The 17,500-nt window shown below is 39.8% G+C and overlaps 1 protein-coding gene across 6 annotated transcripts in view; it reads left to right on the top strand.

Moving 5' to 3' along the window:
• The window catches only part of vps13c (vacuolar protein sorting 13 homolog C), an 84,630-nt gene that overhangs the window by 65,111 nt on the left and 2,019 nt on the right, over nt 1-17,500 (top strand). For 3 of the 6 annotated variants that reach the window (XM_037545463.1, XM_037545462.1, XM_037545461.1), the window contains 13 exons: nt 2,947-3,060; nt 3,224-3,357; nt 3,457-3,538; nt 3,823-3,936; nt 4,545-4,620; nt 8,343-8,506; nt 8,690-8,735; nt 9,738-9,861; nt 12,452-12,463; nt 13,460-13,574; nt 15,240-15,331; nt 16,769-16,892; nt 17,033-17,113. In XM_037545463.1, coding sequence (XP_037401360.1) covers nt 2,947-3,060; nt 3,224-3,357; nt 3,457-3,538; nt 3,823-3,936; nt 4,545-4,620; nt 8,343-8,506; nt 8,690-8,735; nt 9,738-9,861; nt 12,452-12,463; nt 13,460-13,574; nt 15,240-15,331; nt 16,769-16,892; nt 17,033-17,113 — 1,278 coding nt within the window. The remainder of the gene's footprint in view (nt 1-2,946; nt 3,061-3,223; nt 3,358-3,456; nt 3,539-3,822; nt 3,937-4,544; nt 4,621-8,342; nt 8,507-8,689; nt 8,736-9,737; nt 9,862-12,451; nt 12,464-13,459; nt 13,575-15,239; nt 15,332-16,768; nt 16,893-17,032; nt 17,114-17,500) is intronic. The other 3 variants (XM_017721567.2, XM_017721572.2, XM_017721569.2) reach the window with 1 other exon arrangement.

Below are 17,500 nucleotides of genomic sequence, written 5' to 3'. Positions count from 1 at the left end.
CGGAATTGTCTTACTTTCATCTCACTTTTTAAAATAAAAGACATAGTTTGTAAACACTGTTAAAGTTCCCAAACCTTTTGTTCACTTCCCAAATACCATCCATGAATGGAAACTAAGCAGCTAACAGCCCATTTTTAATTCATTGTTTTTGTGATGTCACAAAAACCAGAGCATTTACATATATTCACCTATACAGCAGACAGTAGTTAGTTTCTGCCAACTCGTATTTAAATTGTACGGCGTGTTTCAGCCCAACCTGTTTTTGAATGGTGCACAATACTGGGCCACAAGCCAGAACAGAACTTACCACCACGTTTCCAAAAAAGGTTGGGAGGCTGTGCAAAATGTAAATAAAAAAAAATGCAGGGAGGTGCAAATTATTTAAACCAATTATTTAAAAATGTATATGCCCATTTTTAAGTTTAATGTACGCAATGTGTTTCAAAAACGTTGGGACAGGTTCTACAAAATCAGTCGATGAAGATGATAAATGCTGAAAATCACTTGGTGCAGCATCTCACAACTTATCACCTTAATTGGCAACAGGTCAGTAACATGATTTGGGTATAAAACGAGCATTCCAGAGAGTCAGAAGTGAAGGTGGGAAGGGGGTTAGCACTCTTTGGAAGGCTGTGTGGGAAAACTGAAACAATTCAAGAACAAAGTTTCTTAATGTAAAATAGCAAAGAACTTGGGTTTTTCATTGTCTGCAGTATCATCAGACATTATAATCATCATTAAAAGATTCAGAGAATCTGGAGAGATCTGTGTATGAAAGGGACAAGACCAAACCCATGTTTGCTGGCCATGATCTCCATGGGTTCAGAAACACTTCTGAATCCATTGTATGTGAACACAGTTTGTCGCTGTGTCCACAAATGCGAGTTAAACCATTAATTGACCAGGGCCCAAAGGCCAGCAGGCCCAAGGTTTTATTACGCACTTCTACAACCTGAGAATAGCGCAACCAGTTTGCACTGAAGACCGTGTAGTTATTGAATTATAAGCCATAGTATGTAATAAGCCTGGGATTTTTAGGGGTTAAAACTCTGCCATGCAAAGAAGAAACCATATATAAACCATATATAGTCCAGAAATGCCCATTTACCTAAGCCCCTGTTGTATGATGAATCCAGCTTATCAGCGCACAGTTCTGAAGCCAGCATCCAGTATGCACATCACACACACAGGCCACTTTATTAGGTACAGTAAAAGGTTAATTCTCAGAGATTCTGGTTGGTTATTTGAGTTCCTGTTGCCTTTCTATCATCTGGAAACAGTCTCCCTGGTTCACTGATGATGGTTTTCCGAAGTGTTCCTGAGCCCATGTGGGAATATCCGTTACAGAATGATGTGGGTTTTTAATGCAGTGCCGACTGAGGGGTCGAAGGTCACGGGCGTTCAGTGTTGGTTTTCTGTCTTGCCGCTTACCTGCAGAGATTTCTCCAGATTCTCTGAATCTTCTGATGATATTATGGACTGTAGATGATGAAATCCCTAAATTCCTGCAGTTGCACGTTGAGAAACGTTGATCTTAAACTGTTGGACTATTTGCTCACGCAGTTGATCACTAAGTGGTGAACCTCGCCCGTCCTCGCTTGTGAACGACTGAGCCTTTCAGGGACGCTCCCTTTATACCCAATCATGACACTCACCTGTTTCCAGTTAACCTGCTCACCTGTGGAATGTTCCAAACAGGTGTTTTTACAGCATTCCTCAACTTTCCCAGTCTTTTGTTGCTCCTGTCCCAACTTCTCTGGAACGTGTTGCAGGCATCAAATTCAAAATGAGTAAATATTTACAAAAAACAATAAAGTTTATCTGTTTGAACATTAAATATCTCGTCTTTGTAGTGAATTCAGTTAAATATCGGTTGAAAAGGATTTGCAGATCATCGTCTTCTGTTTTTATTTGTTTTACACAAACGTCCCAACTTCACTGGAATTGGAAAATTTGCACATCATTACATTCAGTTTTTACTAACATTTTGGACAGCATCCCATCCCATTTTTGGCAGTGGAGTTGTGCGTACATATATCAATCTTAAAGGCACAGCAACAAAACAGCCTGGTTAATAAGTGACAAAGAGGGGTTGGTCATGTAAAAATGAATAAAGCCTGTGTTTATGTTTGACAGGATGCCATGAAAGTGTATTTAACTGTATGCTTTTAATGTCTGATGTAACTTTTTTTTGTGTTATTTGTAACTTCACACTGTAAACAGCAACTAGCATTTTTAAATGGTGTCAAACGCAGCATTGGGATTTGTGATGGATAGGGAGTGAGGATGTGTCCGTTCCCTGTGTTCAGCAGCGACGCAGTGGCCGGAATTCTTCGTTTTCAGTGAGAGCTAGTGACTTCTGGCGACAGGAGGCAGCGCGAGTGCGTGTGACGTGCAGTGGGTGGCGTCAGCAAATTTTAATTTCATGCAAATTAAGAAGCAATGTGGCAGTTACCAGTGGGAATTTAGAAGGGTGAAGTATTTTCTCCACAGTGCAGCAGTGTGCCCCTTTCTTGGTTCATGTATGTGTTGTTACTAGAGATGGAGGAATGGCAGCGATCGCAAAGACCAAATACTGCGTTCTTCTTGTACTCACTGCACAGACAGTGATGCACTACACAGGGGCTGAATTTATACACAATCCGTTTCTTTCCAGTATTTTTATTTTTAGTAGGAACGCATCTGATTGGTGCTTGGTGTAAGTGAAACCATGGCAACAAACAGTCGGGTTGAGATGCTTGCAAGCGATGAGTGTTTAGCGATTTGGACAACGTGGGATTAAAAGTTGCTGCTGTTGTGAGCGCAGGGTTACAATACAATACCAATGTGAATAAATCCGGGTGCTTGAAGGTTCAAATGAGAGACCAGCTCTAAACACAACATGTATGTATGCTCTATGAAGTCACGTGTGTGCATATGTTTGACAAGCTATGTATCTCTGTGCAGACTAAACTGATAGAAAGAGATTTGGAGGTGCTACAGGCTCAGCTGATGGAGAGCTCCATTACAGACACTTCAGGCCTCAGCTTCTTCGAGCACTTCCACATCTCCCCCATTAAAGTGAGACGAAAGCAGCTGCTCCAGGCTTGAGGCATTAAAATCATCTAACTACAAATAATTAAAGATGTAATATCACTGTGTTCTAAATAGATACTCTCTGCATGTGTGTGTGTGCGTGCGTGTGTGTGTATGCGTGCGTGCGTGCGTGCGTGTGTGTGTGTAGTTGCATTTGAGTTTGTCTCTTGGCTCCAGTGGGGATGAGTCTGAGGAGGGTGACATGGTTGCCATCCAGTCACTCAATCTGCTTCTTAAAAGCATTGGAGCAACACTTACCGATGTAGATGATCTTATCTTTAAGTGAGTATCACAAACAATTTATAAATAAAGCTCGTTAACAGCCTCATCATCCTGATCATGTCAGAAACGGCAGAGGTGTTTATTGTGCTTTCTCTCTAGACTTGCCTTCTTTGAAGTAAAGTACCAGTTCTACCGCAGAGAGAAGCTGATGTGGGCTGTGATTAGGCATTACACGGAACAGGTCAGCAGTTCTTTCACCCTCATATTCTGACCAAGTCCATACATATTCCGCTGTTTATACATGTTATTACTCTATCTTTAAATATTTAGTATCTTTTTAAATTCCCAGATTTTATGTTTTAAACTCCCTTTGAATGCAGTCTGTTGGTCTGGTCTGTAAACCAGTCTCACTGATGGGCGCTCATTCTTTTTTTTGACAATTTCTTTCCAATACCTCAGAATTCCAAAGTATTAGCGCATTGTTTTGGTTCAGGCTCTGCAATACTCTCTTTATTGCCTTTGCAGTTCTTGAAGCAGATGTATGTACTGGTGCTGGGCCTGGATGTGTTGGGGAATCCCTTTGGACTGATCAGAGGCCTTTCAGAAGGGGTTGAGGCCTTCTTCTATGAGCCCTTCCAGGTTTAAGTCACATTTATTCATCTTGTCATTCCCTCTTAACCTTATATCCCGATATCGTGTGTCTTAGAGTACCAAAAGAAGTACAGTAGGAAAAGTCTTTAGGATAGTCAGCCATAAAAATGCCACCAGCCTAGGTGACCACATTTGTTATAGCCTGTGATGCTGCAGCCAAATGCACATTTTCAGACTGTCCGGTATTTACTCAGACTGAGAACAGTCCTTTGTGATTGGTTAGAACAGGAAATGCCAGACCTCACCCCCTCAATGATGTCATGACCCGACAGTTTCAACTTTTCTCAAACACCAGTCTAGCGCACATGGTAGCCACAGTGCGAGGGAGAGAAGGAAGGAGCTGGAGAGTAATACTTTAAAGCAGCAGACAACGCCTGCAGCAGGAGAGTTGAGGAAGAGGAGGAAGAGTGCAGTCTTCTGATGTGCACTGCTAGATCAAAGCTTTACATTAATTCCATTAAAATGCAAGTCCACTGAGAAATTGGAATTTTCCGGTTTCTGTTTCCTCTTAAAGATTGCTATCTTCTCATAAGTCTGCTTTGAGATCATACTGATACGTGCCATGAGAGATGAGATGATCTCTTTTTTTTAATTAGGGGGCTGTTCAAGGGCCAGAAGAGTTTGCAGAAGGCTTTGTCATCGGTGTGCGTAGTTTGCTGGGCCATACAGTAGGTAAGGATGCCATTGTGCCATCACCGCCAGCAGTTATTAACACACAGAAATCAATACTCCGTCCATACTCACAAATTAAATATTGTAGCGCTAGCGTACTCGCGCAGTGACACACTGTCACACAGCACTTGTTAAACGTGTGTCTAAACGACGCGTGGCAGCCGATTCTACTTCAGCCTTGCAATATCTGCGATGGATGGCTTGATATACAAATAACACTCCAAACTAGTTTCTGCATAATCACTCCAGTAACCTGGTTACAAATACAAAAAACTTTATACCAAATGTGTTGGCCTGCAAAAATTCTCTCCCGGTTTATTTAAGGTGACCCTTCACTATGAATATATTTTGCTGATGAGCCAAAACTTTGTAACCACCTGCCTAATAAGCTGTTGGTCCTCCATTTACCACCAAAGCAGCTCCTTCCTGCTGAGGCATAGACTCTGCAAGGCCTCTGAAGGTGCCCTGTGGTATCTGGCACCAAGGCATAAGCAAGGGAGAAATTTCACAGGTTTTTCAGAACATACATAATTAAATGGTTGAGATGTAACCAAAGTCATTAAGGGTGGTCTGATGCTTCATTCTAGAGATGCCTGCAGTGTCAGAATTGTTCACAGTGGTGATGAAAGGAACCAGACATAGTTTAATGCATCTAAAAGCTCCCTCACACAAACGTATTACATACAATGGTCAGAAATATACTGCCTGATGTCTGATGCATCACCTTATGGTAGTTTTGTGATAACGTTTTGAGATAAAATGTATTTTCATCTGTTTACTTTAATCCATTCATGGCAGTTACCTAGCAGGACATTGCCCAGAGCATCACACTTCCTCCAGTGGTTTGTCTTCTTCTCCTAGTGCATCAAGGTGCAATCATTTCCCTGGGTAAACAATATATGTGTACCAGGCTATTCATGTAATATAAAAAATGGGGCAATCATCTTACATTGCTCCAGGGTGCAATTTGAAATGCTTGCATGCCAATTGTACATACTTTCAATGATGGACACGGGTTAGCATGGGCAGTCTAGCAGGTCTGCAGCTACTTTGCCTCATACAAGCCAGGGTGCGGCACTGTGCGTTGTGGCACAAAGGGTTCCCGTATTTACCCTTGAGGCATTCCAGAAACTTTATATTTTAGACTGCAGCAAGACGTCTGGCCTGAAAAATGCTTTTCCTTGTGATAAACAGTTTTTGAACCACTGACAGCAGTAATATTTCGAAAGCCGTAATTTGAATGATAAACCTCTGGGGGAGTCGAGAAAGACTCATGGCCTTTTTATTATTACTGAGTGCACACAGAATGTTCTACTGGTAATGATATAATGGTTTTTGTGTATAAAGATAAACAGATGAGTTTTTCATAAACTTTACAAATGCATAGAAGAATAGATATAGATGTTTACATACAGTTTAAAGAAGAGCCCTAAAAATCAAAAAGAGCGCTTACAAGCAAAAACACTCCATAAAACTCTTGCTTTTCTTTTCTGAGTGCTGTAACTTACACTATATTTCCAAAAGTTTTCACTCGCCCATCCAAATCACAGAATTCAGGTGTTCCAGTCACTTCCATGGCCACAGGTGTATAAAGCCGAGCCCCTAGGTGAAAGGAACTCTTAAAGCTTCAGCACCAAAAGATTTTGGACAATTTCATGCTCACAACTTTGTCCAACATCAGTGTCTAACCTTACAAGTGCGCTTCTGGAAGAACGGTCAAAAATTCCCATAAACACTCCTAACCCTTGTGGAAAGCCTTCCCAGAAGAGCTGAAGCTGTTATAGCTGCATGGATTAAGAACGGGAAGACACTCGATTTTGTATGCTTGTGAAGCCAGACGACCGAATACTTTTGGGAATATAGTGTATTTTGAAACGTAGCATATTTTCTGTACATTAACAGGATGGGATTAATAATAATCTCAAGTTATCTCTGTAAAGATCACCAGCTCCACATTATTAGCCAGCAGTGCTACTAGGTCACTGTGCTCAAGAAAATGAATATGACTGATGTGTTTATAGTCACAGTTTTTGCAAAACTACATGTTTTTTCATGAAACACAGAAAAAAATGTGCATGCAGTTGTAATATTGTGCATTATTTTATTTTCTTCACGCAGGTCTGTAAATGATTCTCTGTGTGGTTTGTGCAACCTGTAGTTGCATTATTATTGGGCTTGTCTGTAAAATTACTATCAGGGTCAGTAACCACAATTCCAAAAAAGTTGGGACGATGTGTAAAACGTAAACAGAATGCAATGATTTGCCAATCTCATAGGCCCATATTTTATTCACAATAATAAAATTATTATAATAATTTGTTCTAACAATAATAGAACATAGAACACATATCAGATGTTGAAAGTGAGACATTTTACTATTTAATGAAAAATGGAAACTCATTTTGAACTTCACGGCAGCAACAGCATAACAGTTTGGACAGGGGCAACAAAAGGCTGGAAAAGTAAGTGGTGCTACTAAAAAACATCTGGAGGAGCAATTTGCAACTAACTCACATGACTGGATATAAAAAGAGCAGTTTAGAGAGGCGGAATCTCTCAGAAGCAAAGAGAAACTGCATCTAGAGAGGCAAAGTCTCTGAGAAGCAAATGAGTCTAAAAGATTGTGAAACAATTTCAGAAAAATGTTCTTCAACATAAAGTTGCAAAGACTCCCACCATCTACAGTGCATAATATTGTCAGAAGATTCTGAGAATCTGGAGAAATCTCTGTACGCAAGGGACCAGGACAGCTCTCAACATCAGATGCTCGTGATCTTTGGGCCCTCAGGCAGCACTGCATTAAAAACAGACACGATTCTCTACTGGAAATCACTGCATGGGCTCAGAAACACTTCCAGAAATCACTGTCTGTGAACACAGTTCGCCATGCAGTCTACAAATCCAAGTTAAAGCTGCATCACGCAAAGAAGAAACCAAATGTCAACACGACCCAGAAACGCCACCGTCTTCTCTGGGCCAAAGCTCTTTTATAAAGGACTGAGGCGAAATGGGAAACTGTTCTGTAGTCAGATGAATCTAAATTTTCAATTCTTTTTGGCTCGAGAGGAGATGGACCATCCAGCGTTTTATCAGCGCATAGTTCAAAAGCCTGCATCTCTGATTGTGAAAACATTTGGCACATCATGAAACAAAAAGTCCAGCAAAGAGATCCCAGAACTGTTGAGCAACTAGAATCCCACATCAGCCAAGAATGGGACAGCATTCTTCTCCCAAAACTCCAGCAGTTGGTCTCCTCACTTCCCAGACGTTTACAGACTGCTGTTAAAAGAAGAGGGGATGCTACACAATGACACGGCCCTGTCCCAACTTTTTTGAGATGTGTTGCTGCCATCAAGTTCTAAATAAGTTCATGTTTTTCATGAAATAGTAAAATGTCTCACTTTCAACATCAGATGTGTGTATATTAGAAAATAAATAAAGATGCATATTAAGTTGAAGAGACAAATGGTCAAGAGTAGGTGAAGCTTGAGTGGTCGTAGGAGGAAAACTGGGAGGGGCATTAAAGAAATTAAAGAGTAAAAGAATAAGACTACAGCCCGTCTATGTTTTTATCACCAATAGGCTGCCGTGCCGAACAATCCCAGTTACTGTTTAACACAGCACAAATTCACACACAGTCAAAATAAACACACACACACACACACACACACACACGCAGGCATACCTACAGTCGTGTGTTTTACTGCCTTTATTTCTTACAGGGGGCGCTGCAGGAATGGTTTCACGTATAACAGGTTCAGTAGGAAAGGGCCTGGCAGCTATCACCATGGACAAAGAGTACCAGCAGAAACGCAGAGAGGAGATGAATAGACCACCCAAGGACTTTGGAGAGAGTCTTGCCAAAGGGGGCAAAGGCCTTCTGAAGGTGCCAGAGCTCATGGACCAGTTAACTTCAGTCATTCTGCATGATTTTATAGCATATTAGACATTAGACAGTACATGACTTTAGCTTCTTTTGGCTGATAAAATGTGCATTAAACTTCACATTACATTTGTGACTAGTATAAAAAACACAGGGCTGAAAGGACTTCTTGGATTTTCCCCACAGGGTGTGGTTGGAGGAGTGACGGGTATTGTTACCAAACCTGTGGAGGGTATGTCTAATTTCCATCTGATCACTTAAGCTTCTGTAATCTATTTTTTAGTTTGTTCAACACAATGTATAAATATAGTTTAATAAAAGAGCCCTAACGCACACACACTTCATAGTGCGTTCACTTTGTTGAATAAATAGTTTAAACCATCATTATCATTGTTTTGGAAAAGTATTTGTGCCTCTAGATTTGTGGTCTCTCAAAAAGAGGAGTCAAGTGCTCCAAGACTTTTTTCTTATCCAATTTTTATTATTATCCTGCTGTATAAACAAAATCTTCACTTGGTTACCTGATCTTCACAACAGTATTCTCTGGTGCAGCGTGGCCATTCAGAGGACTTTAAAAGAAAAGCAGCTGAAGGAGTAGGAGTAGGCATCTTACCAAGATCAAAGCAGGGAAACCCATATAATCCTTAAACAAGAACCCTAGTATGATAGCAAGCATCTCGTACACTTGATAACATCAGTAGGCTGCTAACAGGAGCACTGCTTTCTACTGTACTTTTACATGTTGTACATTTGTAAATATGCATTTGAGAAACATGATCTGAATTTACAGCATGTCTTCTGTTTTATTCTTCTGTTTTATTTCATTTCATTCCAGCACAAAGACAAATTGCACTGGCAGCAGCTCAGGAAATGTCAGCACCTCACGTCTATTTACCTGTTTAATATCGCTGCTTCATTATTCCACCACAGTCTGCTGCCTTCTGTCAGTTTTGTAGCTACAGCTACAGTTTGCATGTTTCCATCATGGTTTATTTTAATTAAATATGCTAGAACTCATAAAAAGTATGTTGGTGGAACCCCCAGCTAGTGAGGCAGCAGTGCTGCTCTGTTTGTTGCACTTTTACCAATGCAGTATTTTTTTGCAGCAAAAGAATTACTACAGTAATCATATACCTCCAGAAGCATTGTATGGTGTGTCTGATAAAACAACAGCACTGTGTATTGTATTATATTAGAACTAATATTGATATTATTTGCTGTTCTTCATGCTCAGGTGCGAAGAAGGAGGGGGCTGCAGGCTTTTTTAAGGGCATTGGGAAGGGCCTGGTAGGAGTGGTAGCTAGACCTACAGGGGGCATTGTGGACATGGCCAGCAGCACCTTTCAGGGCATTCAGAGGTGAGACACAGACACCCACATATGATGCGTCTCTCTCTTCATATATTTACCTCACAAGCGTTCCGTGGTCAGACAAATATGTGCAGAGACAGACGTGCCATATCTCCTTCATGCTCTCTTTCGTGATGAGTAGAGATTCTGTGTCACGTAAAAACTGATCTCTCTTCTGTGTTATTTCTGTTATTCACATTTTCTTTTATCTTTGTTCTAACATTGTTTTTTGTGAAGTCGTTAGTGTTTGTTTTGGTTTTCCTGTGTGTTTACTAATTTTGTGACTCTTTCTTTCTCATGAGTTTATACCTGGATGTGTTTTGTTCTTTTAGTTCAGTGAGTATTGGTCTGTTTGAGTATGTATGTGAGTGTATTTGAGTTGAGAGGTTCAAACAGAGCGCATCAGATCACAGTGAATGGTCCTCGGCATTCACTTGGTCAGGGTTGTTATTTCCATTTCGGCTTCTGGCTCTCCAAAAAAAAAAAAAAAAAAAAGAGTTTGCTGGCATGAATGTTTTTTCCTTCAGGGAAGTGAATGGTAACAAGGTAAGGATTGCATCGTGGGTAGCAGAGGATGCAAGCTGTGGTACAGTGCATTATTATGGCTAATCTACTGTACAATAAACCCCAGAATAGAAATGACTGGATGAATATGAGCGTGTGCTTTCCCCACCCCCCACATTTTAACATGGCTACTGACCTCCCCATTCCTCAATGGCCAATAGCAACTCTGATGAGCAGAACAACATAGAGAGACGAGCCGCGGGAAGCCTCACATTTCAGGTTTGAGCTCTAATCCTGAATTGGTTGAACAGAGCTACCCAATTTGTTATGTATTAGCATGAGAGGGATTTTTTGTTTGTTTTGATGGAGCATGATTATTCTAGTATGTTCTAGTTAGGGATGCATGGCATATTGATATACGGGAGACCTGAATGGTTATTGGTCCAATATTGAATTTAAAGAGGAAGTTTACAAACAATACGCTTGCGTCCCATTTTTGCTTGTGCTTGCACTAATGCATGCAAAGACAGTAGTGAAGAGGCATTTCCATTATTCAGAAATTGTTTCACAAGCATCTGTGATTAAAATTGGGAACTGCATTCACCCATTGGAAATCGTGTGATTTTCATATTCCTGGTTACATGGTGAAAGTAATAATCTATAAATACATTCTGATTATTTTACATCAAAATGCACTGCGTTTTAAATAGAAAGCATGTTTCCTAAAGTAAACTTTGAGCAAATAAACATGATTAATTGCATGATTAAAAATAATGCAATTAATTGGTATTAATTATTTGTATTATTAAACAGCCCTAGTACAGCCCCATTTCCCAATAAGTTTGCTGTGCAAAATGTAAATAAAAACAAAATGCAATGAATTTGCAAATAATTTAAACCCTATATTTAATTCAAAATAGTGCAGTCGCAACATATCAAATGCTGAAACAGAAAAGTTTTATTGGTTTTTGAAAAATATATGGCCTTTTTGAATTTGATGCTAACAACACTTTCCAAAAAAGTTGGGATAGGGGCAACAAAAAAGTGGTGTAATGCTAAAAAACACCTGGGGGTTGATTGGAAACAGGTCAGTAACATGACTGGGCATAAAAGGAGCAGCACTGCATTAAAAACAGACATGATCCTGTAGTGGAAATCACTGCATGGGCTCAGAAACACTTCTGAAAACCACTGACTGTGAACACAGTTCATCACTGCGTCCACAAACGCTGTTAAACTCTAAAACACAAAGAAGAACCCAAATATAAACAGGATCCAGAAACGCTGCCACCTTCTCTGGGCCTGAGCTCATTTAAAATGGACTGAGGGGAAGTGGAAAAGTGTCCGGCGGTCCGATGAATCAACATTTGAAATTCTGATTAAGAAATCATGGACACTGAGTCCTCTGGGCTAAAGACCACCCAGCGTGTGGCTTGTTGCCCCCGTCCCAACTTTTTTGGAATGTGTTGTTGGCATCAAATTCAAAATGGGCATATATTTTTCAACATTTGATATGCTCTCTATGTAGTAGTTTCCTTTAAAAAATATGGTTTAAATGATTTGCACGTCATTGCATTTTTATTTACATTCTACACAGCATCCCAACTTTTTTTTGGAAATATATATTAAATGAATTGAAGAACAGAAAGTGTTTGGTTTCTCTCTCTGCCTGCTCTGCTCGTCAGATGTGGTGTACTGCACGAGCTAACTGCACTGCTGGTATACTGAACTGTGTGATACAGCACTGCAAGGTCTTTGCCAGGACTAACCAAGGTCCAGCCACTCCAGCCAATGGCAAATGAGCATCCTCATCTCCATGAAAGCTCAGTGACCAAGTCAACCAGTAACACTGACTGCTTTTCCATTCCCTCTGTCCCTGAGCTAAGAGCAGCTAATCAGATCATGTGGTACTATGTATTTGCCCCCTGGCTTTCTCATGCGTCCCTGACACCAGACACACTTCAGAGCCCCTCCTTGTTGATTTTGTAAAAAGCACAACCATCTATCCATCTCTCTGCACCTTAAACACCTGGACAATTTCACACTCATTTCCTGTTTAAACGTGTGTCCTTGTTATTCCATGCCTGCACTATAGAGGTAACGTAAGGTGAGAGAACACGTAGGTGTTAAGACATCGCATGCAATGGAATCATAGAATGATGAGCTACAAGTGCACTGCAGAGCAATCGCATCGGTCCAGAATGTAACCGTATTCAGTGAATGTGACCGTGCTATAGGCTGAAGGTAATTATGTAGGAATAATGCAGAATGATGTATGTCAGGAGAGTCAAGTCTGACCCTTTAACTAGTAAGTCATCATATATTTTGAATATGACCTTCTACTTAAGGGGCTTTTCCTTTAAAGTGCTCTCAGCTGACTTTTATAATCTGTTTACACTTGGATTCGCTCCTGTATGAACTACGTACTATTGACTGGCAAATTAAAAACAATGCAGGTGACTTTGAATTCAGGTTTTTTTCTACCTTTCTTGTCTAACTTAACCAACAAACTCTGATGTTGGTTGAATTTGTCGTCTTTCATAGCCACCCAGCCACAGTCTTATACTTCAGCATATGCTAACACTGCATTGTGCATTCAATGAATTACTTACAACTATGAATTGAATAAATTACGTACAACCACGTAGTCACGTGATATCTCATACAGATTCTAAAGTCGATCTTCTACCAGAAATTAGAAGCTGGAAACCCTCCTGGAAACCCTGTTGTGGGGGTGTTTATGTTGTCATGTCAGTCACCACATGGTCTAAAATGCCTACACAGTCCTGATCAAGCCGAGTTGAGCTTGATTCGAATAAGTCTAAAGGGTTTGATTTGATTGGGTCTGTTTTGATTATTGATTATGATGTCACATATCTGGGATTTCAGATATTTTTAATATTTGCAGTCGGCCCCTTTAAACATTTCTTTCTTAACTCTTAAACTGCGATCTATAAAAATGCGCATATGCACATTATGCTGAACCTGGTGTTTTTATTTAAGCTCATTTCTCGCATATGAAAAAATCCTTGCTGCCATAAAAAATACTGTAACAGAAACCGATTAGTGACGCTGGCGAGTAATTTCAGATTTTAATTGACAGAGTGGCGGAGTCAACAGAGGAGGTAACGAAGTTGCGACCTGTCCGGCTCATCCGAGAAGACGGCATTATCCGCCCCTACGTCCAGCAAGAGTCGCACGGCTACGATCTTTTCCAGGTGAGAGCATCGATACATCCTCACTGACTTTACCGATATCAAACCGTCATGTAGATAAAAGTAATAATTGCCTGATTTTACTCTAGTTAATGAATTACATAACAGGGGTGTAACAATACACTCAGCCCATGATGTGCTTTGATTCAAGATGCCAGGTTCATGATTTGGTATTCTCATGATATCTTTGTAAAGACTCCAGAGCTGGGAGGTAGGAAGACTGATGGAGTAGGTTGTTGATTTGTAAGCAACTTTGTTGGTTGATGTTGCCGTACATTTGAATTAAATTAACATAATTAATGAATAGAGTGTCCATTCTGTTGTAATGCGTTGTCACAGTCTCAGTGATGTTATCACAGTTTTGCACTGTGATGTCACGTCACGATTCATTGTTACACCCCTAGATGATTGATGTCTAAATGCGTGTTCTGAATATAATATTTCATCCTAAATTTCTCATTTTTTGCAGTCTTGCTCTGCTCTCTGATTCTGTTCATCTTCCTCTGCATTCTAATTTTTCCCTTTTCTTTCCTTTCTTTCATTTCCTTCATGCAGCCTGAGGAAGAATAATGGGTGTGGGGCTACTTATGGGGCTACTTATAGAGCGGCGTTAAATAAAGCACTGTTGACTGGTAGCAGTTATTGGCTAAGCTGTTGATTCAGTGTTTTGTCCAGACTGATCTCCCTGTGGTTGAATGTTAAGTTAGTGTGGGTTATAGTGGAACAGCTTGATCCTAAGCTTGCATTTCACTTGCTGTCTGTCGTTCTGTTTAATGGCTGAAGTCTTGATTTGTCCATTGTTTTTTGCCAGATTTACAACTTTTGTTGAAACTGACCACTTACCTCACTCATTTTTACTTCCTGAAATATTTAGTTTTGCCTTCATATTAGAATGTTTTTGCCAAATACTTGTAACCGCATATTCCTTTGTACTTTGTCTTGTATTCTATATTTTTTTCAAATATAAATGAAATGGCTAAAATCTAGGAGAAATAAAAATGTTAATGTTTCAGTTAATACCTAATCACAAGCAACTAGATGTTAATTCGTTACTGAAAGATTAAATATTTTTAAATTATTTTCACTAATTGGAAGTTTTTTTTTTCTATTTTTCTAAACTTTCTTTCAGTGTGTTTGACATTGTATCTGTAAATTCGTGGCTACGTGCATCTTGTGTCAATTGATGAAGTATTGATTCATGAAATAAGTATGGACATAATTTTTATGCATAAACAATGTGAATTTAATTAAATATATGCAAATGTAGTTTCTCATTTATAAAGTTAGAATATTTCACTATCTAACAAAGCATGGTCAATTCGATGTCTAATGTATTTTCCTATATAAGCCTACTTTTCTTATTACCTCATAGCAGACAGTGCTTGATACTCTTAACTATGATGCAAATATTTTGATTGCCTTAGTATATGTGTCTATTTTGTTTTTATGTAAAGTGTAATTCAGTTTGATTGGTTGATTCAGTAATTGCTTCATTTCAGTGATTTGTTATAAGCAATCATGAGATCTGGAATAAATACACAAAGATGTGATCATGGTCAAAATGTTTCATTTAAAGAAAGGTGAGTCGGTTATGTCGTGCTAGTCTGGCCTCCAGCATGTTGCTGTATTGCCTTATTGAAATGAATTTGAAGTGTGTGTATTTTTCAGAGGTCAGAGATTAAACAACTTGACGGAGAGATCTTCAGAGAGCACTTTGAGTATCCTGGGCACAAAAAAACCAACATCATTGTCACCAACAGGTACTATAAACATTATACTTAGAAATCGCCCCCACCTCCACTCCATGGTCATACTGAATATTGCAGAATGTTTTTAGGAATTTTTTTATTCTGCTTGGTCTAAATTCAGTGATTTATCAATATGTAATGTGTATCAATAAAAGCAAATGAACAGAAAAGAAATGAACAGATGACAGATAAACCAGGTGACCAGTATGTTACAGCTGTCATATCATTATAGTCGTAACAAAACCTTGAATCTCCGAAATGGTGATTTTTATTAGAAGAAAATCTACACTGCTTATCGCAAAAGTACGTCAACACTTCTACTTAGTGGGTTCAGATATTTCGGCCACACTCATTGCTGACAGGTGCATAAAATCAAGAATACAGCCATGCAATCCCCTTAGACCAATATTGGCAGTAGAATAGATGAAGAACACAGTGCTTTCGATGTAGCGTTGATACACAATGCCACCTTTCCAACAAGTCAGTAAATCAAATGTATGGCCTGCTAGAGGTGCCCCAGTCAACAACCTCCTGTTATTGTGAAGTAGAAACATCTAGCACCAACACATCAGCTGCAATGCAAAGTAGGGGGCCACACAAACTCACAGAACAGGACTTGACACAGAGTTCCAAACTACCTCTGGAAGCAATGTCAGCACTAGAGCTGTTCACCGGGAGCTTCACTGTAATGGGTTTCTGTGAGTGCTGCACTGACTGAGTAACCAAGACTAACGCCATCATGAGCCGTGCCAAGCATCTGCTGGAGTGGTGTAAACCACATCCCTGTTGGGCTCTGGAGCAGTGCAAATGTGGTCTGTAGAGTGAAGAATCAAGCTATGCCCGCTGGAGGTCTTGACAGAAGAAAATAAGTTTGATGCATGCCGGGAGAACGCTACCTCGCTGAATAATCAGGGGCTGTTTGGGCCCCTCAGTTCCAGTGACATAAATAACGGTCTGCAACAGATAATGTCCTGTCCTGTTTTAGCGTGACCCCATGCAGAGATCCATAAAGACATGGCTTGGCAGGTTTGATGTGGATGAGCTTGATTAGCCTGCGGAGCCCACACCTCAGTCCCATCCAAAACCTTTGTGATGAATGAATTGGGAATGCTAACTGGAATGTCTTAATAATAATTTTGTGTCTGAGTGGAAGTGAATCCATGTGGCCATGTTCCAAAATGTTTTGGGAAGCCTTCCCAGAAAAGCAGAGGCTGGTATAGCAGTACTCTACATGTACCCACACACGTTTTCCCCATGTAGTGCATGTTAATGTAAATAAAAATGAACCTTGTCATGGAGAGTTCCCACTGTGTATAGAACCGTTTTTAAATGGTGTTAAAAACATTAAATGAATGATTAATGGACTTCTGGCTCATTACACAGCATCAGCAAATTTCTAAATTGTTTTAATGTTCTGTGTCTCTGCTCATGTATTTATTTCTAATGCAGGAGGGTGATGTGTGTTAAAGAGATTGACTTGATAGGGCATTTCAACAAAGAATGGGAGTGCCAGTTTGAACATTTTCTGCAGCCTCCTTCTACAGACGGCGGAGATCTGAAGATTTATTACAAGGTACAGAACAAGTAAACATATTACATTAAATAATTATACCAGCAGATGTGTCAGTTTTAGCCTAAAGAAATGACCGTATAGATGTAACATTACTAATACATTATAAAGGGAGTAGGCTAACACTGTGTTTGCTGCATTAGGAGCAGAATAAACTGAAGATCTTGAAGGACGCTCAGGGTCCGGTGAGGGTCGTTCACCTTAAACAGTCGGATGCAGCAGAGGTAAAACTGGGAATCATCTGTTATTAACAAAGTGAAATACTCATGTTTGAAGTACCATTTATACGTCATACTTCAGGCACCTTTTAGTGTTACTCTGATGTATGTGCGCTCGTGTTATACTAGAAACTATCGGCGTTTATTCGGCAATAACGGCAGCATCGTGCTTCTTTTATATACTGAAACGTGGTAGCACACAGAAAGCTTAAAGACTGAAGTGCTGAATATGGACCTGTTCCATCTAGTCTGCAAATAAATTTAAATTCTTTAATTTTAATGAGAAATTTTCATGATAGAATTTCATTACATTTGTAAAAGGTATACGCAGTTAAATCATTCGGAGAGATTTGATTCAAGTTAGAAATGTTCACAGCAGTAGTGATGGGAACT

Source organism: Pygocentrus nattereri, chromosome 15 (genome assembly GCF_015220715.1).
Source record: "Pygocentrus nattereri isolate fPygNat1 chromosome 15, fPygNat1.pri, whole genome shotgun sequence".
NCBI classification, from domain to species: domain Eukaryota; kingdom Metazoa; phylum Chordata; class Actinopteri; order Characiformes; family Serrasalmidae; genus Pygocentrus; species Pygocentrus nattereri.
Note: the sequence above shows the minus strand (reverse complement) of the source record. Positions and strands in the feature narration are given on the sequence as shown.